Consider the following 26,225-nt stretch of genomic DNA (forward strand, 5'->3'; position numbering starts at 1 on the left):
TCAATCGCTCTCTCCAAATGACATGTAGTCTGTAGTCTACAGACTACATGTCATTTGGAGAGAGCGATTGACTCGAATAATACCGATTGAATTGAGGCTGGAACAACATGTCATACAGACTACATGTTATTTGGAGAGAGCGATTGACTCGAATAATACCGATTGAATTGAGGCTGGAACAATTCCTTTAAACAACGGACCAACTCCGCCTGCCGGCCTGAATTGGGTTCAGTGTCCTGGCGCCTTATGCTCCGTGCGTCTCAGACTCAGTCCTTCACTACTGCGCCATAAATGTGAGCTGCCTCCATACTTGAACGCTCTTCGAAGGCACACGCCCTCAGTCCTGTTCTGCACATACTGCAGGGTTGACTGCGAACTACACTATACCTACACCACGGCAATCTTTGTGCCCTCGTGCAGAATCTTTCCCCCAGTCCCTGTCCTGAAGAGAACCTTGAACATCCAGGTTCGAAACGCGTCGACACTACCACCCTGTGGCAACAATAAAGGGTGCCGCTAGGATGTAAATTACATCACAATTCTGGACACTAGCGTTGCAACCCCATAAAAACATCATACCACAGGCTCTTGCAGACAGGCAGGCTTGGTTTTTCGATCTCAAACCCGCCTGTCTTTTGGTTTTTTTAGTTCCTAGGACTGGTGCTTTTTTGTTGTTTATGTATTAATTTTTTGCACTGTATATAATTGCAATTCAATTGGACCATTATATATTCTAATGTTTTTCTTGGTGTTTTCAACCAATTTTGCTTAATTCACTGTTGCAAATTTGTAAATGTGTATGTTTGTAGATACTGTATATATGAACCTTTCGATCTGATAGTGGTTCTGTTTGTGCCTGTGTTTCCAAATAGTTTGTGGAAATTATGTGAAAAAGAAAATAAATTTGTTTGGAATACAAATCCAGTGGTCACACGGTACATATTGGCTGTGTGATTGGGGAATGGCTTTGTGAATAATCCTGTCCAGCCACCTTGTTCTGTTTTTTCCTATTGTTGAGATCCGGGCTGGTCAGATGTAGGATCCGATACCTTCACTGTTTCACAACTTTGTAAAAGTAGCATTTTGAAAATTGTGACTTAAAATCTGACTTCACCTTTTAAGAGATCATTAAAGTACAATTCTTTACACCCCAAACTCTACATTCGGATCTATTCCCAATTGAAAGTTACCACATATTAAATGTAATAAGGGAACCCAATGTTATCCTATGGGAGAGGTAAGCCTGCCAGTAGTGAAAAAATAATGTTGTTGTTGGTCATTACCAGGACCTATACAACTTAAGTGTACATGTCCAACTTTTTAAAGGCACTGCACCTTGTCCCATGGGCTGTGTATGGCCTACCTTTGCAGTGACTTAAATATTTTAAAAGGGAAGGTTTAGGCCTGGCAAAAGGTTTATTTTGCCATTTCTAAATAGCAGTTTAAAACTACAGACACAGGCTGCAGAGGCAGGCCTAAGACATGTATAAAAGGTCTACCTAAGTGGGTGGCACGATAAGTACTGCAGGCCCACTAGTAGCATTTAATGTTCAGGACCTGGGAACGTGTAGTATCACTTTACTAGGGGCTTACCAGTAAACTAAATTTGCCAATTGGGTTCAAGCCAATTTTACAATTTTTAAAGGCGAGAGCACTAGCATTTTTGTACTGGTCAGCAGATGTAAAGTTCACAGAGTCCAAAGGCCGACAAAGATAAATCAGCAAACATAGGAGGGGTGAAGGCAAAAAACGTAGGGGTAGAACATCCTAATGGTGACAGGTCTAACACTTGCTGTAGATGCTTTGAAAGGAAATCTGTTCCACAAGAAGCTAGTGAATCGATTTCAAGACTATCTTGGTCTGATGTCAGAGTTTCAGTCAAGAACTATTCTAATTTCACTATCTTGCATTTGATTTCAGAATAGCGATAATTAAAAGTATAGTATGGCTTAAATCAGCACTTGAGCTGGTAATGCTATTTGTGAATGCAGCACTTTATTGAGAGAGAGATTAGGACTTAAAGAGCTTCATTGATTTCAAATAATCTGACTCAAGCCTTCCACTCTTTTGAATAAAACACAAATCAGTCTTTCCAACAGTGCCTTTCAGATACTGGCTGTGTCTACTAATTTTCATGACTAATACTGTGTAAATAACGGGAAAATATCAGTGGGGGGTAAACGCCACACACTGGGAAAACAGGAGGGGGGGGGGTTCCCTTGTTGGAACTAGAGCTTTCACACACCTAGCAAGCTAGGTGTTATGCTTCATCATATGAGCCTGCCCCTTGTCAGGTTGGCGCTGCAATACCTGACGGGCACACAATACGAGGCTCTTTGGCGGGGATCTTTTGTTCTTCCGGTGGGTGCAGTGGGGGTGAGGGGCCTAGTGTGTGTAGATGTGAGAGAGTGAATTAAAATAGGTCAGTTAGTCCTAGTGAAATTTTATTCTGGAAGGTAAACTGCCTGAGTAAAAACAGGAAGAGTGACAGTAAACTATATCTAAGGTTTCTAGCTGTGTATGCTCTACTCTCTAAAGGTCAACATGTTTCGTGCTTCAAGCATCAGGAATATCAAAGCACTTCATCAGGACCAAACATAACTATCTACACAACATAAGTGGGAACCTACCTACCATGTAGTCAGGACGGTACCCTAAATGTGAAAACAGAAGAACATGGTAAATAAAAACCTCAGCGTAGCGTACAATTTACTCAGATGAGAGGGTGTGTAATCAGGATAAAGTGTTGGTGCACCCATGCTCAATACCGTGTTGGTGATATAATCAAAATCATGCTACAGTCTTGTAGTGGAATTCAGGTATTCATGACAGGTACATTATCTTAAAAACTTAATACTGTAAGACATTCATAGTAAACAATAGTTAGGCATTGCAAAACAGAAATGGAAGAGGTTCACCACACTTGCTGCCTATAGGGGCCTGCAACGGAGTCCGACAGTTTATGTAGACACCAATGTGTGTCCTGGGGAATAAGGGATGGAAGATAGACATACGGATGTGGCTAAAAGTGGAAACACCTCTGTTCAGAAAGAGGAGCAGAACTGCTATGGCGGTAGAAACCAGCAAAGGGCAAGAAAATGTAGGGGAGCACCAGTGGTGCACTCCCAGGTCCCTAAAATGCCAGAGGAAGAACCAGTGCTGGCCGAAGGGACCCTAGTGGTGGTCAACCCCCGGTGACGGGACACTCATGGTGTGAAGTCCGCTCGGGTAGACCATAGCGTAACACCCACTACAGTGCCCATCCCCACGAGATGCCGCCAAGCGGGGGTGGAAGGCTGCACTGGGCCGCCACGCAGCAATATTGAAGGTACTGGAGACACCAACACTCGGCTTCCTTAGTCAGTCAAATGCCCGATGGGGGTGGGGACATGGAGATTGCAAGGAGCCCCCACTTACCTGTGCTCAGTGAACACGATGTCCCTGACCTACCTTGTAACCGGAACCGGGATGGTGGAGGACACCGGTGCAGGGTACTCTAGATATCACTAGGTGTGCTTGGCCTCGCGAAACTACTTGTGTGTCATGTGGCGTGTAGCGAGATCCATTAAGCATAGTTGTAAGACTACTGTAGTGCTGTCTAAAAGGGCCGCCATCTTGGAGATGACTGCTAATGTGACAGTAATGGTTAGACGAACCAGATTAAAAGGGGCAACCCAAGTAATAACAGGGTGTTAGCCTCTCCTGGGGAAAGCATATCTATGCAACCATCTGAGGGAAGGTCAGTGAAGTAATTATATGCGCGATGTGTCATATTTGAATAATTCAAAGTACTCCCAAGCCACAGCAGCAGTGTAGGGAAGCTGGTAAAAATGATTTAGTCACTGGAGACAAGGGGAACGGTGAGCCCAAATTGGCGGATGGTATCGGGTGTGTGCATGGTATGGCTGTACCTGAGAAAGGAGCGAATGGGTATTAAGGTGGGGCAATAGCAACAGGGGCGATGTAGGAATGTGGTGATGTAGAGGATATTACCAATAAAAGGGGACAGGAGGGATGGGAGGTAGGTGTTGCAAGGGTGGCAGACTAGTCAACACTTAGTAGATGTCTAGACACAAGCTATTATGACTAGTGGTATTGGCATGTTACTAGGGAAATGGATCCCGCCATGAGGAAAATCACACCAGAGGATGTGGTATGATGAACAGTACATGGTGTGGTATGGTTAAATCAGTGACCCCCAGGGGATGTCATCATTGACAGGCCTGGACTGGCCGTAGCGGGCACCGTGCAATCCCCTGGTGGGCCGCGCTGGTGGGGCCGGTTTTGGGCACCTGGGGGCTGTTTTTGCTACAGGGCCGTTTTTGCAGCATAGCTGCAAAATCGTCCCTGTAACAAAATTGGCAGAAAACCGACCCTGGCAAAGAGCTCGGCGGCACCCCCAACCCCTTGCCCTCCTTGGGGAGGGGTGGGCCGAGCACTTTGCCAGGGCCGTTTTGGTTCCCAGTCCGGCCCTGGTCATTGTGCCCTACCCGGTGGGTCGAGAGTCTGTGCTCCCACCTCTGTTCAATCCTGAAAAATGATGGCTGTGTGATCTGCTGGTGGGATTCCAGAATTACCCATCGAAGGGTGTCGGGGGGGGGGGGGTGTTTGAGGTTTTTAAAATGTGTGTATAGTCTTGTTGTGACCCTTTGGCATCTGATGTTGCTTTTGTGTTTGGTTATGCGGGTCTTGGCTGTTCTCATGGTCATGTCGATGTACCTCAGGCCGCAGGGACAGGTTAACATATAAATACACTGTGGCGTATTGCAGTTAGTGTGGCGGATAAGGGTCCACTTGAAATTGCGGAGAAACAAATCTCCTTGGTCACATTAGTCTGTTTACACACTGTGCATGCACCACATGGATGGTGGCCGGTTACAGGAGGAAGCCCCCAAAGGGTCGGCTGTGTGGTTGATCTGCCTGGTTTAGGTCTAGTGTGTTCCAGGATTTCTTTGAGTTTGCGTGTCCGTTTGTAGGCCAGCCTAGGAATGCTCAAGTCACCTGTACCAAGGATAGCCCAATGCTTTAAGATGATTTTCTTAACGCGGGCTGAATCCGGGGTGAACGATGTGACGCATGAGGTTCTTCACTCCCTCAGACTTCACATTTTGTTCATTTTCAAATCATGTAGTTACCTATATGCACATTTCTTTGTTAATTTGGTTCGATCATGCCCTATTGATTGTACTAGACTCACAGTGATATTTTGGGTCATAGTGGATGTGGCATCTTGCTTACTATGGTGCCTTCGAACCTGAAACTGAATGTCTGACTTGTGCTTGATATACAGTGTTCTGATATACTGTATTTATATCCTTTCTTGTCGCATCCACAGGTGTTTACTTTATTGATAAAACATTCAATTAAAAAATGCTTAATAAAAGCGAATTGCCACCCCCCTTGAGCCAGGTGGGAGGAATATTGTATCTACATTCTTATTGACTGTGGGTCTCTAATGATGAAGGGGTTTGTGGCTGTGGGATATTATTACCAACTTCTGTCGTTCTTTGCATTTCATTCGATGAGGCTATGGTGTTACTCATAGACAAAGGTTTTAACTTGAATCTTGTGTTCCTGTTGATTTCAGGGGCTTGGCATGCCAATCAGTCATTATTACTTTTGCTCCACTGTTAGCGCAGGAAAAACCATGTTCTTCCTTATATGCATTCTGAAACTGATTTGATGATAATTCACATATTTTCCGAAATGATTTCTGACAAGGCAAACAGCTGATCAAGACCATTGACAGTCAAAATGAAGTATCCTTATCGTGCATGTCAAAATTAATATCCTTCCACTGCTATTAGCACAGTGGGGCAGGTCCAGGCCTTTCAGAGCACAGGATATTCCTTGGCTAATATCCTCTGTGTTTTTGCATGGTTACAGCAATAGGTATCATTCTCTAGATAGAGCTTCTAGGTGGCTAGTCTGGAGCCAGAGCTCCGCTGGTCATTTGTTCTTTCACTGTTTATGTATAGCACTGGGCTGAAATGGAAGAGAATGAGTTGATAGTTCGTATCGGTGACAAGTGAGCTCTCCACTGCTGTACATCCCATTTATCTGCATGTCTGTGGAGGACATTATCGTCACTTATGTGCCCAGTGAGCTCCATGTTTCCTTTCCTTCTGCCTCTGCAACCATGTAAGAAGCCTTCCAGCACGATCTCTCAAGGTCTTGGTGGAGAGAGTGCGGCAAATCTTACAGTCCTCTGCCTTGTGATCTGGATAAAGGCAGTAGATGCAATCCTTGTGTTTTTCCTCCACAAAAAGCCTTTTCTTCCCACAGGAGGAACAGGGCTTGAAAAGTGCTTTCTTCTTCTCAACCTCAGACATCTTGATGAAAAAAGAGTTTCCTGAAGAATTCTGAAGAAAATCCTGAAGAAATAGCTGTAGAAATGATTTAGAAAGAGTTGAAAATAGAGCAGAGCTCAATGGAGACTCCCTAGCACAACGTGCGGTAGAAAATCTGAGGCTCTGAGGTTCCTTCAGGAAGGTTCTAAGGGTGAGGCTCTTCTGATTGGCTGATGCCTAGAGTTTGGTCTCTTTTACAAAAAGAGACTGATATGTTACAAAAGGGAATGAGGCCTAGGCCTTTCCTTTCTCTTTTTGTACCTACTACTATGGTATTTTTTTATTACCGAGACTCCCAGTCCGACGACGGGGAATGATACAAAGCATGGGAAACTATGAAAGTTACCAATACTGGGGAACCAAAGTTACAGGTAAGTAACTTGTTTTCTTCTAGGTGGTCTAGTCTGGAGCCAGAGCTCCGCTGGTCATTTGTCCTTTCACTGTTTATGTATAGCACTGGGCTGAAATGGAAGAGAATGAGTTGACAGTTCGTATCGGTGACAAGTGAGTTCTCCACTGCTGTACATCCCATTTCTCTGCATGTCTGTGGAGGACATTATCGTCACTTATGTGCCCAGTGAGCAAGAGCAACCTGTTCCACCACAGAAACATTGTACATGCATGTCTACTTCAGTGATACTGATCAAAGAAAACACATATCGGACGCAAAGTCTGCTTGCAGCATGCTTACCAACTGACGTTATGGCTACGACCGCCTCCTTTGCCCTTCCCCTCCACCCACCACCATGGCAAAAAAACAAGCATTAAAAATGCAATAGGTCTCGCCTTTTATAAAGTTAAAGCCATTTGCTTAGCTATACAATACCATTAGCAAAGCAAGTGGCTTTAACTTAATCAACGGCAAGACCTATTACATCTTAAATGCTTGTTAAAATGTATATTAAATACAATAAATTTCACAAGCACAGCACAAGCGCTGTGCAGGTGGGAGAGGTACATTCCTAAGGGAGCTACCTTAACCGCACCCCCCCATCTGCACAAAAATGTAAACACATACCTTATTGAATGATTCAAATGAGTGGCAAATGTACTGCAGATTTGTCAAACTGAACTAAACGTTCTTATAACAACAAAATAGCATTGAGTATGAAAAGCGCACCTAAGCCATTACTACATTCGCTGTTTACAAATGTTAAATTATATAGGTCCTACTAGCGAAAATAAATGTGACCAAATAGCACAATTTTCAGACAATCTTCTGATAAAGGCATCTTGACACATAAATTGCTCTAATGCAATAATGGTCACATTCCCAGGTCCTTATAGAAAAGCATTTCTGAGATGGGAGCGCTGCTTCTATCTCACATATTGTGTTTTGTAATGAAACTGATATATACATTTTTTCCACAGACAAAAACGCAGTTTACATGACATATTTCGGGCAATATTAATAAGTAACAAAACAGAAAAAACATAGCCCTTAAAAGATTCTCAGAACTCAAATTTCCACAACCACTACACACACTACTTACATGCCCACAGCTGTCCCATCAACAGGCAGGCACCTGCATGATCAGCATTAACAAGCCCCATTAACCTTAAAATATATCCAAAGAAGTCAGCCGTTTTTGTGTATCCAACAATAAGGAAAGCAAGCTCAACCTGACTCACAGAATACCCAGGCAAAAAAGCAATGAGAAAACAATATAATCTAAATATAACAGAGGCAAAAGGGGACTATTCAAGATCCCTAACAGACGCTTCTGGTAACCATCCAAGGTAATTCTGCCATAGTTCAAGTCTGTCTCTAGGCCCTCCACAGGTTCCAATTGAGATGGAAAAGGACCAAGAAATTAACATATGACCCAATGTGATGCAAGATGATAAATAAACCATTTCTCCCCTGATTTTCCCTAAAATAAAATAATTGATTAAAGTGAAGACGGCAGGTGACAGCTCCATTCGCATCCACTTCAAAGAAGGGAAGACATATTCCATCCCGCTCCCCTCGAGGCAAAACCAGCAGGTGACATGCTTCTTCCCCTAAATATAAAGTTGAAGGGGGACAACCCCGTTCCCCTCACCCTCAATGCAGAGCCGAAAGGTGGCATAACCATTCCTCTCAAGAGACAAAGGTTGACAGCACAATACTTCCCCGCTTAAGGTAGAGCCGACAAACCTACCCCACCCAAGAACGAGTCAGCAGATGGCAAACCTGTTACCCTCAAGGCAGAGCTGGGAAGTGACCATCACCCCACTCAATCCCATCTGCTCCATCATAAAAGCGCAAGGGATTGCAAGTGACAAATGCTTTAGACAGAGCTTATCGGTGAAAAACAAAAGGTGGCAGGTGAACCCCAGCGTATCTCTCATCCCAGGCACTATTCCAGGTGAGCAAATTCCGGAACGAGCAATCCAAATACATTTAAGCTTTTTTGGCATAGCTAGATGTAACACTTAGTGCCACGAGTTAGTAGCTCCTAAAATGTCTTTATGTTTGAAATAACATTTATAAAGAAAGATAAGAAAAGAAGCCAGAATTAGAGAAAGGGAGAGCTAGTACTCCTTTTGTTTAGCAGCTTTATGCAATATTTTTTGTTGGGAATAAGTAGCATCGCCAGCTAACAGGTTACTGACTGAACCCCAACCCCTACATCATCCCACCTCAAGGGGTAGAGTAAGCAAGTTAGTATGCACCTGCTTCTGTACATCAAAAGCCGGTGTGAGTACGTGTATGCAGAGTTAACAGATACCTGGCTAGTGGGATCCAATAGGAAAACTACCAGGGAAGAACACTTCTACTCCTACCCGCCAGGGAACGCTAGCATGTCTACGCTGCTCCCCAAACTAAGGAAGTATGTTCCCCACCTCCACAACCGACTGCAGAGACCACTCTTTCCATCGTTGCTTGAAGGACTGCTAAAATACAAAATCCCTGCCCACCAGAAGCAGATGACACTTAAGACACCCCCGTCCTTCGAATACCCACACTCAAACTCGCATCCTCCCGAGCTGGTGGGTAAGCACTAGGATGAGATCACTGCCCAGGCAGAGCAAGCTTCAGTCTCCCACCATACTCATGATTTCAAGGTGAGACCGCAGACCCAGATAGCTGGCGTGAGGTGAGACGTCCCTAGCTCAGTTCATTCCATCCCCACCGAAAGACGACTAATCCTGTGCCACCATCAGATTTGAGAAACAAAGGGGACCTTGCAAGTCTTACTACCAGTGAGCGAAGAAAGCTGGGGTGCCCTAGTGGGTTACAATACACTCGTCTTCCGCCCTGGGCCCCCTCCGGGTGGGAAGCTGGATACAACAGTGAATAGATTCCCTTTCTGTCTGTTCACCTGTTTTTTCAGTCACCAGTGTAGCCCTGCACAACAGGCCTCACCCTCTCCCAGTTGGCTTCTCCTCCGGACAGTGGCGGCTCCATTCCGGGGCTTTCGACACTCGAGCAACACATAGGCAGGCACAGGAAATACGTAACAGCAAAAAGGGAGGGGGTGGGAAGCAAATCTGACAGCCAGGCAGTGGACGAAAGCAAAAAAGCATCTAAAAGAAACAAGAGGACTTGGCACATGGGGGATGTAAAGCGGGAGCGCCCGATTTGTTGTCCCAGAGATTCCAGCACTCGTATGCCTCCTACAGCGTTTCCCAGCCTCCCCTGGGGCAGGACTTCCGCCTTCTGTGGGAAGCCTGCGTCCACAAAGTGACTGGACTAGAAGGCGGACGTCCCGCCCCAGGGGAGGCTGTGAAACGCTGTAGGCACGTAGGAGGAGCAGAGGCCGCCGATGCAAGTGAGGGAAGCCCCGTGTGACGGAGTCTGTAGCCCGGTGAGTGGGGCGGATGGGGCTTAGTTGTAGGGTGTGTGTGTGTGTGTGTGTGTGTGTATACCTGCGTGTGTGTGCCTGCGTGTGTGTGTGTGTGCATGCGTGAGTGTGGCTGTGTGTGTGCGCGCGCGATTGAGAGAGGCGAGAGGCTGACTTGCTGGAAATGTGGGACTGGAGATGTGGACGGCGCAGGGCTGGACATGCGCATCCACGAGGTGAAATCGCCGAGGGAAAGCGTGTACCCATCCCCTGTCCAACATTCCCGGCAAATCGACAACAATAGGTCTTTCGCTGGACGCAGCGCTTCGCGCTGCTAACACCAGCGAGACCTAAAAAGGAAAACCGTTGTGTTATTATAGTTTACAGGTGAACATTTGATTCCTTTTCTTTCTCCTGTTGTGTAAAGGGGTTTGAAAAATTAGAAGTGTCGGCAGCACTTATAGAGTGATTAGTGGCTGTTATTTTAATAAGGGAATATGACATTTAAGGATTGCAAGCTGCTTATTTATTTATTATTTATTTATTTTAGGCATTTGTTAAGTGCACTGTCAACATTGCAGGCATCCTGGCGCTCACTGGATCCGATGGGGGCAGGAAAGTGAAAACAGCAGAGTTATCAGACAGTTGTTTTGGGGAATAGCCAAGTTTTAATGCTTCTCCTAAAGGGGAGAAGTTCAGAGATGTGCCTAATTTCGGATTGGAGCGTATTCCAGTGCTTGGCAGCTGCTACCACGAAGGATCTACCTCCGGATCTGACCTTCTTGAATCTGGGAACCACTACCAGCTTGGCTTCAGAAGAACAAAGCTGCCTGGCTGGAGTGTACCAAGCAAATTTCGATTGGAGGGAGGCAGGACCAATTCCATGAAGTGCCCTAAACGCTATACATAGGGCTTGAATTGTACTCTCTGCCTCACCGGTAACCAGTGGAGTTTGCTCAGTGAGGACGATCCGTTTGCTCTTCTAGGAAGCCCCAAGGCCAGTTTGGCAGCTGCTGATTGGACTCTTTGGAGCCTATCCAGCAGAAACCCAGGGGATCCCAGCAAAAGGGCATTGCAATAGTCTAGTCGACTAAGGATGGTACATCTTACCACCTGGGCACGTGCATGAGTGTAAAGGAGAGGCAGTACCTTCCTTAGGGATCGGAGGATGGCAAAACAACAAGCAGTAGTCTTTTGAATGTGCGTCTCCATACTGAGTCTCTGGTTCAGCATAACCCCAAGGTTGCGGATTGTTTCCACCGGCCGAACTGTGGTCCCAGTTTCAGGGGGCCAGAAGTTATCTGGGAATGGCCGAGGAATCTTAGTACCAGCGCTAAAAAGTACCTCCGTTTTTCCTGCGTTGAACTGGAGGGAGTTGTCCTTTAGCCAGCGAGAGGTGTCACACAAACAGTTGTGGAAGACCTCAGCTGAAATGGAGTCTTCTCCCTCCAGGGAGAGGATCATTGCGTGTCGTCGGCGTAGTTGACAATTTTAATATTAAAGCTTTTAATTAGCGTGATCAACGGTCTGAGGTACAGATTAAAAAGAATTGGGCTAATTGCAGAGCCCTGGGGACCCCATGCGAGATCAAAGTGAAAGCCGACTGAAAGAGGGGAATAGACACCGCCTACTGCCTATCCTGCAGAAATGAATGGAACCACTGTACAGCCGATCCTCTTACTCCCGCCTCAAGCAACCGCTTCAACAAAATGTCGTGGTTCACAGTATCAAAGGCGGCAGACATATCAAGCAGGATCAGGAACGCTGCCTGCCTTCTGTCTGCACGCCTCTGAAGCTCGTCCATAGCGGTGAATAGGGCGGTCTCGGTTCCATGGGCGGGCCGGAAGCCAAATTGATCAACGTCAAGAAGTTGATAGCGTTCCAGATGATTAGAGAGGATGTTACTATACCCAGCTTTCGACCATTTTAGCTGGGAATGGCAGCAAAGAGATGGGACGATAGTTTTTAGAGCCGTCTGGATCGAGAGAGGGCTTTTTTAACAGAGGGGATACTAATGCCCGCTTCCACTGAGCAGGAACAGTCCCAGTCGCAAGTGATTGGTTGCAGATTAAGTGAAGGGAAGGAAAAAGTTCCCTCTCAAATTCCTTCCATATTTTATGTGGAACAGGGTCTAAAGGAGACCCAGAGGAAATCTTTCTGGCTAGTTTACAGAAGGCCTCATACGTGAGAGATGGGAACTCAAGTAGAAGATCATTTGAATCCAGGTTTGGCACTGCTGGCTGGTTCGCTAGGGATCTCGGTCTAAGATCGGGGGGAGGGATAGAGTCAGGTGAGACTTCTAGATCCTTAATGATAAGTTCATTTTTTTCTTTGAAGAAAACAGCAAGGTTCTCACAAATATCTTGAGACGGGACAATAGTGTTTTTGGCACAATCCGGGTTGGTAACGCTATTCAGTATATTAAAGATGTTTCTGGAGCTATTGGAGGTGTTACAGAACATGGAGGAGTAATATTTGGCTTTTGATTTTTTAATCAGGTTCTTGTATTCCCGAACTTTTATTTTCCAGAGTTCCTTAAAAGTTTCTGTATAGTCTCGTCTCCATATTCTCCTGCTTCAGATCTTTTAAGCTATCATTGAACCAAGGCGCGGAGTTGGTACCCTTACAGCTGAGAGTTTTTAGAGGGGCATGAGTGTCGAGGATAGTAGTAATCCTTGAGCAAAGAAAGGAGTAATTGTCATCTACCTGTTTTTCCTCGTCAAAGAATTGCTTCAATTGGAACACTGCCCCTGAGGAATGCAGCTGAGTGAGGGCTTTCCAATCTCTGCACTTAATTTTGTTAATTGACCCAGGGGCTTTGTAATGGTCACCAGTTAAGCTTCAAATAAAAATTGTAAAATTATGCAGCATTTGCAAAGAAAGCTATACATATCAAATACTCTTCGTTATGTTTTGGTGCACTGATGTGATGAGACCAGGCATGGAAAGTTGTGATCTACATGTTAGCATAGTACTGGAGAGAATGGGCATGAATTTCTGATGCTGACTCGGTACGCCTTTTTTCCCAGCTCAAACATATTTCTTTTCTTTATTCTTGGGTCTCTTTGTCCCTTCCTTCTATGGTGAAACTTAATTTTTCTCTTAACTCCCCTTCTTTGCAATCTCTCTATCTCTCTCTCTCTCTCTCTATTTCTCCTTTCATTATCACATTCTCTGCATCCAGCTTTTCCCCCTCTTCCTCTTACTCCCAGCTATATTTCACTGTTTCTCTCTCTAGTCCCATCTTCTGACTCGTTGGCATTTCTACAATCGTTTTTTCTGTCCTCCTGACTACCATCTCCTTCAACCATCATCTCCTGCCTCCATTCTGTATACCCTTGTTCCCTTATTTTTCCATTCTTCCTCCTTATTTTACCCTCACTTCTACCTTCTCTTCGATTCTTTATTTTCTTCACTTTATTAAATGGTGCACTCCTGTTTCTTGCTGTCCCAAATTACGTCACATCCACCTTTCTCTAGTCACTCCTTTGTGCTCCTTTCTTCTTACTATCACTCATCTTTCCATCTTTACCTTCTTTCTGTGTCTTTGCTTCCTTTATCATCATAGTTACTTCTTTCTGTTAAAAGCACAGGTCACATTGCTCTCGAGTGCTGTACATGAGCTTGAACTGGGGTGGCTTGGTGAGCAACGTAACAATGGATTAAACCCAGATCTGTCACTGGGGGTGAATGTTTTGCCATTGTGCAACATTTTGTCCATCATCTAGTGTGTTTTGCTGTTCACCCTATGTGGGAAGGGTATGCCCAGACGTGAGTCCCGTGCTCACTAAGCCACTGGAGTCCAGCTATCATGGCTGATGAAGGCTGATATCCAGAAACTGGTCCTTGGATGTTTGATTCCGGTCCAGGGAAGACATGCCTTGACAGTTCGGTCTGGACTGTTCCCATGAGGCACAGGGTCAAGACTGATTTGCATATGGCCATGTCTTAACTGGGGTGGCTTGGTGAGCAAAATAACGATGGATTAAACCCAGATCTGTTACTGGGGGTGAATGTTTTGCCATTGTGCAACATTCCGACCATCATCTTGTGTGTTGTGCTGTTCACTCTATGTGGGAAGGGTATGCCCAGACGTGCTGACTAAGCCACTGGAGTCAAGCTATCCTAGCTGATGAAGGCTGATAGCCAGAAACCGGTCCTAGGATGCTGGATTCCGGTCCAGGGAAGACATGGCTTGGCAGTTCAGTCTGGACTGTTCTCATGAGGCACAGGGTCAAGACTGATTTGCATATAGCCATGTCTGAACTGGGGTGGCTTGGTGAGCAAAATAACCATGGATTAAACCCAGATCTGTCACTAGAGGTGAATGTTTTGCCATTGTGCAACATTCCGTCCATCATCTTGTGTGTTTTGCTGTGCACCCTATGTGGGAAGGGTATGCCCAGATGTGGGTCCCGTGCTCACTAAGCTACTGGAGTCCAGCTATCTTGGCTGATGAAGGCTGATAGCCAGAAACCGGTCCTAGGATGTTTGATTCCGGTCCAGGGAAGACATGGCTTGGCAGTTCAGTCTGGACTGTTCCCATGAGGCACAGGGTCAAGACTGATTTGCATAAGGCCATGTCTGAACTGGAGTTGCTTGGTGAGCAAATTAACAATGGATTAAACCCAGATCTGTCACTGGGGGTGAATGTTTTGCCATTGTGCAACATTCTGTCCATCATCTTGTGTGTTTTGTTGTTCACCCTATGTGGGAAGGGTATGCCCTGATGTGGGTCCCGTGCTCACTAAGCCACTGGAGTCCAGCTATCCTGTCTGATGAAGGCTGATAGCCAGAAACCGGTCCTAGGATGTTCGATTCCAGTCCAGGGAAGACATGGCTTGGCAGTTCAGTCTGGACTGTTCCCATGAGGCACAGGGTCAAGACTGATTTGCATATGGCCATGTCTGAAATGGGGTGGCTTGGTGAGCAAAATAACGATGGATTAAACCCAGATCTGTCACTGGGGGTGGATGTTTTGACATTGTGCAACATTCCGTCCATCATCTTGTGTGTTTTGCTGTGCATGAGCTTTAGGCATGCAGTAAGACAATGTAAGGTGTGAGTAACAAAGCAGCTGAACATGGCACTTTGAATAGCTATGATACACAGGGCAAAAAAGTACCAGAAATGTCATGTGTCCCAGTTAGGCCTAGTAGGACCCGTTCCATTTTACATGGACACAGCTTTTTCCTAAAGTTGCCTTCACTTTGCCATATTGACGTTTGACACACTTTTGCATTTGCCTCACTTGGGTTAGTTTCTTGGAAACACCGACATTGCTGATACAAATAAACTTCATGAGAGCTCTACCACATTGCTTTGTCATTGTGTACAAGGTCCTCATGTGTGTTGTGCAAATGTATTTGTTATTTTCGTCCACATGGTGACACAGCTATCTGTGGAATACAAACAATGGCAGCTTGATCACAATCTCAGCCCAAGGCGACTTCGAGGAGTCCCTGCATGCTGAAGCTTTCGCCCAGCAGCTGACTGACATCTCCCTGAGGGGTGTCCAGTTCATAACCAAGATGGGTTCCTACATTCTTACCCATTAGGTAACTGGATTGGATCGTCCAGTAAGGGGTTTCTTGGCAGAACATACACTTACACCCTAGACACGTAGGCTAGGGTTTGCATAGTAGGAGTACGCTAGATTGTTATAAAGTTGCATATGCCTCCATAAGCAAGATGGTGGAACTCTTCATCCTGTTCACTGTTCTAACACTTATTATAACTTTTGTCTTTTTATTTATCAATCATTGCCGCACATATTTTCTATACAAGAATCACTTTGGTCAATAAATATTGAAAACGTTGCTTCATGTATTCCTTGTATATTTCTCTGAGCGAAATAGAGCACGAAGGTCTGAGCAAAAGGACTGAGTCTGTCACCATGGTTCCTGAGGGAACATGGTTGTCATGTTTAGAAGTTGCCACAACTGTTTGCTCCCTGTCTAGGTTTGGGAGCCTTCAAGTGGCACTGTGAGCTAGCTGGTCTAAGGGGCAACATATCCTGCGTAGGTGCATGGAATCAGTCTAGCACCATCCTAAGTTTGTCTTCCACAAACACATAGTTCCCACTGATTAGTGGAAACTACACAACAGAAAAAGGCATGACTAAAGCTGCCGACAATATGGGATCTGTGAGAAGGGTGTGGATGGTCCTCCTCTCCTGCGTTGTTTCTGAGGAACAAAGTAAGACATATCTAAAATATCTGGTGATGTTCTCTATTAACATTGAGATGTTATTTCCTTCAATGACCTGCTGGGTTATTAGTCATGTGCTGTCATTACATTTAATATAATCAATAAGCTAATTAATACCTTTGAAACCTGGCAAACCTTCCTATTTTTTGGTCTTAGAGTGTTGTCCAGGAAGAGTATGGTTTTCACTTTGGGATCTACTATTACCTGGTGGACAGTGGGGGATCTGTTGCACAGTGAACGAAGTGTGTGTTCAGTTCAGTTCCCGGAAGCGATTCATGCATCCCCCTTGAACTCTGTATGTTGCAGCCTCCTGCACCTTACCCTGTTTATAATGCAGGCTCCCTGCTGGTCATCATTGCCAGAGGTCTCGAGCTTGACAAGCTGCTGTTATTACTATTGCATCTCTGCATGTATGATCCTGGTTTTAACATGCACTTACCCCACAGAACTTTTGCAAGGCCCAAACCCTGTGCTTGATGCTGAACAAGTCACTCTTGCTTCACCCTGCAGCGCCCACATGCGGCGGTGCATGAAATTGGTCCGATTACCTTGCTCTATTTCTGCTCCATTGAACTCTTTCAGGGCCCAATCAGATTACCTTTATCTCCCTTCTAGGTCAGAGCCGTGCTTAGACTGCCAATGATGTCCTGAGGTGTCAAGAGGAAGGCAACTTTACATATCTCTTCCACATAAATGATAGCAGCTAGTGGATTCACAAATCTTGCTACAAGGGGAGATGCACAGCCCAGCCAGGCTGAGCATGTGTGTTTATGAAGAAGATGCATGTGACACCCTAGACCATGCTGGATTGGGACATTGACTCTTGTTTTGGGTGTAAGCTTGGGGGTCCTGGTTGTTAGTTGTTCATTTGATGCATGCAATTGAGGGTGGGTTTGAAGGGCAGCATTTTTTGTGGGGAAGCCGGTCTTTAAATTGTCGCTTCTAAACTTTGTGCTATAATTTTTAAAAGAGAAGCTTTTTTGAGAAAAATAGCTGTAGAACATTACAGTACTTGTTACCAGAGGGAGCTGTAATTGAAAGACCATTCTGTTTTATTTTCTGGAACGAAAGAACTGCTACCAGTATTGAAATGATACAAGAGATCAAATCGTATTGCTTTTTCATTATATATATATATATATATATATATATATATATATATATATATATATTCCACTAACCAGTCCTGAATCACAACACGATCACCACCGCTTTCTCAGGTACAGACCACAAAGGTACGAAAAAATTTAAAATATTCAATGATGTATTCCTCTGATAGTCTCCAGCATTATATATATAATATCCAAGTACTCCGCTCCTGTCGTCAATTCCAGACGCACAAACAGGCACGGACCACAGTAATTAGGCGCAAATTATGTATTTATTTTGAACAGTCTGTCATTACTCCTATCGGCCTTTGCAGGCCTTGATCGCAGGATGCCACTGCTTTATGGGACAACCATATTTAAAGTGACAAGTGCTAAAATATATCATGAATACTGAAAACACTGTTAGATTAATTTGAGATGACTGTATAGCATATACATTTCTTTTCTCATGCATGTGCAGTTTAAATAAAATACTTCAATGCGTTACAAAAAACAACATTGAAATGAAAAGTTCCTTTTTCTTGTTATTGCACGAGTAATTGTTAAAACATCATTTTCTGTTAAGACTCAGTGAGTAATTGTCACAGGAACAGATACAATCAGCATGTTTTAAATACAGAACTTTTCAAATACAAGCGTAAAATGCCTTATACAATGAATTAAGTTATTTCATTATTCAAGCACTTGAAAGTTCAATTGATTCTTGTAAGGCTGAAAAATTAAGTACTAGTACTGATATTATTCAATACATCTTGCATTGTTATACTATTGGTTTGTCTGTTAAAGTGCTCCTGTTCAAAGTGCTGAAGTTAAAGTGCTTTGCGTCAATATCTCACCCTTTGTAGTTTTTCTAAAGTGCTGAAGTGCTAATGTTAAAACCAACTGAAGTATAGCAGCTGATGTTGTTGAAGGCTACATAAATATGTAGTTCAACTCTTCTTATGTGTAAGCCTTATTGCTGAATCCTGTTTTCAAATTTTATTTTAAAGACTTTTCGGATTAGTACTATATACTCTGTTAAGCATGATGATTGCCTATCTGATACGTTGGCTGTTGTCAAGTATTTCACTTACAGACATGTAAATAATTCCTCAGTATTGTTGAGTCCCCCTGGAGTCTTGAAATCAAATTCCAAAATGTATTGAGTCTCGAGTTTTCTCACCACACCTACCCTATTGCCCCCTCTTCTGTTGGAGGGCACTGAATCCAGCAAATAATATTTGAGCTGTTTCAAATTATTATCATGCCTCTCTTAAGTGTTGAGCAACAAGTTAAGTTGGGTCTTGGTTAGTGATCGTCTGAATGTGTTGGAGTATCCGTTTGTGCTCCTGAAACTTAGTACTGCCCACATAGCCTAATCCACACAGACACTCCAACACATATATCACATTGTCTGTTTTACATGTCAAACACTTATTGATCTTGCAGTCTTTGTCACTGAAGGGTGTTGTATATGATGTTTAGTTTTCCCCAATTTTGACACGCTCAGCAAGTTTTACATTTAAAAAAACCTTTTCTTTGTGATAGCCAGGTGATACCTTCAGTTATTTCAGGGCTGCTTTTAACAAGTGTGTTAATGATTGAGGGTGCTCTTCTGTACGTTAACGAAAGGTTTTGAGGAGGAGGTGGTCAATAGCAGGATCGTTTCAAACGTATAGCAAATTGCATCTGATGATACTACGCAATGTTTTATCCTGTTTAATAAATGCAAGTATCAATGTGATTAGATCTTTCCTTTCTTCTTCTTCACCTTGTTTGTCAATTTCAGACAGTAGTTTACAGCCAACATAGTCTCTGCATTTTGTGTTTGCTAACAGATCCAATCTATTCAACTGTTTTGATTTGGTGATGGCTAGATCTACATTTTCTTGCGAGTAGGCTTGTGCTAGAAATCTGAGTTTGCTAGCCTGGTGGGCCATTTGTAAGTCTGTCCTGTTGCTACAAATTCTATTTAACCTGAGCATCTCCCCATAGAGTATACTCTTTATTAAGTGCCTAGGGTGAAAGCTTGTCGCATGTAGCACAGTGTTGCCAGCTGTTTCTTTGCGGTATACTTTAGTTCCAATTTTGCTGTTTAGAATATAAAACTGAATATCTAAAAAATTGACTGGTTTTTCATTCACTGTAGCAGTAAAATTTAAATTGATGTCATTATTGATTATTGACACGAATTCCAAAGCACTTGCCTTGGTTCCTCTCCACACCACAAATACATAATCTATGAATCTCATTCATTACTGTCCTGTGTGTTCCCCTGAGAACCAGCTCCTCCTACCAACCCATGTGGAGACAGGCATAGCTGGGGGAGAAGCTAGCACCCATGGGAACTCCACGCAATTGTTGATAGACTTGATTTTAAAACATGAACAAATTATTGTTAAGGCAGAATGTCACCTTATTGATTAACAGTTTACTGTGTTGCAACAACCATAATGACCTGTCACCTAGGAAATATTCAAGTGCCCTTATACCGTCCTTATGATAAATTCTTGTATAAAGAGAGATAACTTCTAATGTCCTAAGGAGGTAATCCTCTTGCCAGGTAAAATCCTTCAATCTCTGGAGAAAGTCACTTGAATCCTTGATGTAGGATGGCAATTTCTGCACATGTTCTTGTAAAAAGTAATCTACGTATTGGGAAGTACTCGCCAAAATACTTTTTTGTGCAGATACAATCAGTCTTCCCGGGGTTTAGTCAGTTTTTTGTGGACCTTAAGTATAAAGTATATCACTGGCATTGTTGGGTTATCCTTTTTGAGGAATTTGTATTTGCCCATGGTAATAAGGCTTGCACTTTTCCCTGCTAACAATTTCGCACAGTATTCATTATATGTTGCACGGTCTGTTAAAGTATTGCTTTTTTTGTAACACTCTGTCATTCAGTTGTGACAAAGCTTCCTGCAAATAATCTTCCTTGGGCCAGATGACGATATTTCCACCTTTATCTGAATTCCTGATTACAATTTGGTTGTTCCTTTGTAACTTGCCCATCAGTTTTTGGTATTGATACTTTTGTTTGCTTCTTTTTTTGACTTTGCTCTTTGTACCTGATAATTAAAATTTTTGATTTGTGTTATTTGTCAATTAAAGATATCATTGGAATCTTGGTGCGTGATTAGGTTGAAGGTTGATTTTGGTTTGAACATGGTTAGTGCTGATGATTTTGTGTTAATTTTGAAACCTGAGAGCAGACCTGTAATTTCTATTTGTCCTTGATTTTCACTTCGGGAACTCTGTATTTTGTTTTCCCTCTGAAGTTCCTGTCACTCTTTCAGCAACGGTAAATCTGAGATGGTCAAATTTATGTTGGTGACTCGATGCGTTTCAAATTCATTTTATCTTTTTCACACTCTTGACTGCGCATCAGATGGTGTTTCTTCAACTTCAATATGCGAACAAATGTAAACACGTCCATTCTGGTGTGTGCTTAATTGAAGTTGCTCGCCGGGCAATATGATAGACCTAGTTACTGTAGTTGTGTTTCTGCCTTGCTTAGATTAATATTTGCCAGGTTGATGATGGTTTTATTGTCAGCCAAATTTGGATTTACTTGCGTCATCATCTGCCTGTAGGTTGTTTTTTGTTTTGTTCGTTCCGGGCATGCCTTTCTCCTATCGCATAGTTTTGTATTTCTCTTTTTGCTGATTTGTTATTCACTATTCGTGGGCGGAGTGTTTGACGACTGTCCTAGTGTAAAAAATCCAGCTCCTCAGCTAATGACAGCTTTTGTAGCAATAGTCAACTCGGATTCTGCATATTTCACCAGAATCTGCACAAGCATCCTTGAGGACTTCAAGTTACATTCAGCCCATTCTTTCATCATGGTGGGGTTAGGGTTAAGGTGTTCATAGCTCGGGCAATTGGAATTCTTAAACCCCTGGGAATTTTTCCCACATCCGGATAGCGATGTAATGATCTATGCTCCAACCATTTGCCTGCTTTTGTCGCATTCGTTTCTCTAGCTTTCTCATCAGGTCTTCGATGTTGTTTGCATTTTCTCCTTATGTTCCACTGACCGCCTGTATCTGCTGGCTGTTTGTGAGCGAGTTGATGAACATTTCCGTTGCTGCTGCCTCCCAGTCCTGCAGCGCGACGGTGGGCATATTTGTTGCAAAATGTGTTATATTGAGGTTTGAGTTAAATGAGTATTCCGATAAATGCGCACTCCCTTCCTCAAACGCACAACACACAACCCAACTCTCTGCACTGTCCTACCTTATCGTTGTTAGCGCTTTTCGGGCCTTCGACTCGAGCTTTGCCAATTCCGATAGGAGGACGATAATGCTGCCGGGAGGCACACGCGGTCAATCCTTCAAAGAAAGGGTTTGATTTCAGACCTTTACAGCTTCTGGTTTGGTTTCTCCTCCTCGTACCCCAGCATCAAGAGGTGGTCCGTGTGTGGCCGAGGAAACTGTCCCGGCCGATATATCCAAGTACTCCGCTCCGGTCGTCTATTCCAGGCGCACAGACAAGCATGGACCACAGTAATTAAGTGCAAATTATGTATTTATTTTGAACAGTCTGTCATTACGCGTTTCGGCCTTGGCATGCCTGGATCTCATGACACCACTGCATTGTGGGACAACCATATTTAAAGTGACAAGTGCTAAAATATAGCATGAATACTGAAAACAGACTGTATGATGATTCGAGATGACTGTGTAGCATATAAATTACTTTTCTTATGCAGTTTAAATAAAAGAAAAAAAATATATATATATATATACAACTCACATCCACCATCTGCCGCTCCGCTTTACCCCGGGTGCCTCCTTAACGCACGGTGGAGTGCGTAACATCTCTCCAACCCACAGTTCAATCCGCGAACTGTTCCGCAAATAAGGACACTCCAGCCGGATTTATCGGTCTCTGCGCTTGGTTTATTTTCAGCGCGTACACTCAGTCAACAAACAAACTCGTTTCGGCGTTGCCGCCTTCGTCAGTGACGAAGGCGGCAACGCCGAAACGCGTTTGTTTGTTGACTGAGTGTACGCGCTGAAAATAAACCAAGCGCAGAGACCGATAAATCCGGCTGGAGTGTCCTTATTTGCGGAACAGTTCGCGGATTGAACTGTGGTTTGGAGAGATATATAGATAATATAGATATATAGATATATATGTAGATCTATATATATATATATATATATCTATATATCTATATATATATTTAAATTTGTAAGCCTTGGATAATTGGCTTGCACCCGTTCAAACGGAAGTAGTGTTTAGGCACGTTTACTCAATTCCTGCTTCTCAAGGTGCGTCTCGCTCCCAATAATCTCCCTCCGACCCTTTAGCCTATGGTCGAATAAATCAATGATCAACTTCTTTTTGATGTGAAACCTGAACTGTTAATGCAAACATACTGTGTTCTGTAGTTTCCTTAAGGGGCTCCAGTTCAGCATTTGCAGCCACTGGCTTCTTTTTCTCTGTAATCTTCAGCCACTGTTTTGCGATATTGTTGATCTGACCTTTAATCAGCCCACAAGAGTCTTTTACTCTCACTGTTTTTATTCTGTTTGCTGAGGATGTTCACCCATTAAAACTTCCTCAGGCAAGCGCTCTACCAGTTTCCATTATGCCATAACCCCTATGGAGGGAATAGAAAAAAAGCCTGTACGCTAGTAGAGGAACAGACTCTGAATGAAGGTAACTTTGTACTTTATTACCTCCTTTTCTGTAACTGTCATTAACTGCTCTGACTTCTATTTCAGGGTAAACAAATGCGGCTCAAAAAAACACTGAAGGTTGAAGATGCAACAATTGGAAGGAAACTTTCGGACCACAAACTGAATCGAAGGTCAGATGCTGAATGGCTACAGCTTAAACCATTGGCAGGTAAATACGGTACCGTGTTAAGAAGAGGACAGTTATTGGCGCAAAGAGATTGATGAATATCAAAGTTTATTTATACTAAAAGTCTGTTTGTTACTCATACATAATTTATATGACTTTAAATGGATTTTTGTTATCTTCTTGTTGCAGTGAACCTTAATATTTTTTGTTTTAATGTATATTTTTAAAAGAACAATTCTCAATTTGAAAATGAATAATATCAGCTATACCAATATATTTAAACTTCTCATGCACACATACAAAGCCCTACACAACACAGGACCAGAATACCTGAACAGCTGCATACACTTTCACCAACCTACCAGACACCTACGCTTTGACTCACTCTCATTTGCACACATTCCCTGCATCCGCAAAAGTAAAACTGCAGGTCGCTAATTCTCCTACATCGCACCCAAGACATTGAATGACCTACCTCAACACATCATAGCCTCCTCCTCACTTCTTTAGTTCCACAAGAAGCTGAAGACATGGCTCTTCCTAAAAGCACCTAGGGAACCACAAACCCACACACCTGCCATGCTCCTGTAAACCCTCTTGGGTAATTAGTGTGCTATACAAATTAATATAACTTAATTTTGTTTCATTGGGGCAGTTTCAGAACAGGAAGGAGAGGCAGCTCAAATGTAGGAAACTATTTTTTTGTCCAGTTACTGGAAACAAATGGCTCGCTCCTTCAGAATGGTGGGTCTCTGATATCATGCTAAGAGGCTCACAACTTGCTGGTACAGGTTGTCATGGTTTTCCACTCTCAGGTCCTTGGTAATAGGACCTGGTGTTGGCGATTCTTCAATGTAAACAATCTTAAACGTTTGATTTATACGCATGTGTTGGAAGCAGCAGAAAACTCCATATAATCCTGCAGAGTGTTTCCCAGATTGTTAATTGAAATTTAGCTTTACAGGTGTATGGTGAAACGGTTTATAATGTGAGCTTTTATGTTAGGTGTCTACTACGGGGTAAACTCCCAGATGAATTGTCATTGCCTGGGAGCTCGCTTACCTATAATAAAAAAGAGGTTGATGTTTTGGTTAAATGTAGAGGATGGTAAGTAGAAGGTGATGTCAAGATTAGTAATGGAGAGCACAACATAAACAAAATTGTAACTGTACTTTATTATGTTCTTGAATATGCATAGTATGTAATTAATGTGATGGTAAAATAAAAAGAGAAGATCATTATAGTGAAAAGTGGGCTTAAATGTTTCTTTTTTTGTTTTGGTAGGAGAATTAGTAAATGTTTCAACATGTTGCCACCATTATATTATTTATTTGTTATGTGTGATGCAGGAGCGGATGACTCTGTTGGAGCTGAAGGACAACATAATGAATCAGAATTGACTGCTGTAGAAGGCCAGAAGGAATACCTCTCTAAAAGCTATGTCTCTGTAGAAGAGGAAGAAAGCATGCATCATAATCAAAAAGATGGCTCCCCTCATAGTAATCGCGAATACGAGTTCCAAGGTGGCGATCATGACCATAGTCATGGCAATTCTACCATGACTAACAATTACAAGCCACATAAGCATAAGCACTCCCACCATTCACACGGACACTGCCATTCATCAAAAGACATGAAAGATGCTGGGATAGCCAGTATAGCCTGGATGGTCATCATGGGAGATGGCATGCACAACTTCAGTGACGGTTTAGCAATAGGTAAGTCGTAATATCACTAAAAATCTGCCACTAAAGTCTTTTTTTTAGTATTCTTTGGTTTTATCAGTTTCTCCTATTTTGTATGCAACACTCTGTACCTTTCGATCATTTAAAGGTACATAGCAGCAGAGGTACACAATTTGTTTTGCTGCACTTTCAGTCTTGCAATGCTTCCAGTTACATATAACCAGCACATTTAATCTCGTTTAGAGTTGGCAATTATATTGATGGTATATGAGGATTACTATACCATCTAGTTTTCCTACTTTTCTGCATGCTTAGGAAAGAATGTTGTTCCCCTTGCTGGATCTTTTTCAATTAGCTATCATATAGATTAAAAGCATTGAAAAAATCCTTATTGGAGGACAGGTTGGAGGGGTTAGCGGCATGGAACTTGGACAGGGTGGAGGTGGCAGATACAGGCAGCAGCCATCTGACAATGCTAGGCACGTGGGAGGGGCAGTGGCAGCTCAACAGAACACTCAGAGTAGATAGGAGGGTGGCAAGCCCATGGAGTATGGTGGGCAGAAAGGAGGGAGCAAGGGAATGCTAACCGACATCAGAGGGCAGAGGGAAGGAGAGTAGGGACAGCAGGCTAAGCAGGAGGATAATGGTGCTGCATAGAATTGGAGAACAGAGGCCTGGAGGAGTGAGCAAGGACATCAAGCTAAATGGAAGGCAGTGGCAGTACATTGGACATTGGACCATGCAGGGTAGGAGGGAGGGGCTGGCGCATTGATTCGGACAACAGAGGGTAGAGAGGAGGGGGATGGGGCAGCAGGCTTACTTTTAGGGCAGGTAGTGGCAGAACAACGGCCACAAACGGCTGTAATGAGGGAGCAGGGTCATGGACATGGACGATGGATGGCAAAGAGGAGGGGGGCAGGAGCAGCAAGCTTGGGTGGAGAAGCACAATGCCAGGCCCTGTGTTCAACTCCAGCCCCGCTGTGCATTGCGATTGGCATCTTACTTCACATTTTAAAAAAGCCTTTAAAAACTTAGAATTCACAGAAAAAAAATGTGTTACAGGGTCATTATAGTTGGGAAATAGAATTTAAAAACCATAGAAATTCACCGAAAAAAAACAAGTTTACAGGGACATTATAGTTAGGTTCAGATTTAACTCGTACAAAACCAGTGAAATGTAGATGTTTTAGTTAGTTGAACTAACTATAACTTGTGCCCCTGCAGTGCACTTCTTATGACCTCACTTATTACATCCCTCATGACATGGTGAGTGACCCCCATCCCCCGGGTCCACTCTTTAAAATAAAG

General features: G+C 43.4%; 1 protein-coding gene across 6 annotated transcripts in view; it reads left to right on the top strand.

The window, feature by feature from the left end:
- Window positions 1-26,225, top strand: part of SLC39A10 (solute carrier family 39 member 10) — a 457,169-nt gene that overhangs the window by 296,075 nt on the left and 134,869 nt on the right. For all 6 annotated transcript variants that reach the window (XM_086955403.1, XM_086955402.1, XM_086955399.1 and 3 more), the window contains 2 exons: window positions 23,151-23,274; window positions 24,582-24,950. In XM_086955403.1, coding sequence (XP_086811529.1) covers window positions 23,151-23,274; window positions 24,582-24,950 — 493 coding nt within the window. The remainder of the gene's footprint in view (window positions 1-23,150; window positions 23,275-24,581; window positions 24,951-26,225) is intronic.

This window comes from Lissotriton vulgaris, chromosome 2_1 (assembly GCF_964263255.1).
Source record: "Lissotriton vulgaris chromosome 2_1, aLisVul1.2, whole genome shotgun sequence".
In the NCBI taxonomy this organism is placed as follows: Eukaryota; Metazoa; Chordata; class Amphibia; order Caudata; family Salamandridae; genus Lissotriton; species Lissotriton vulgaris.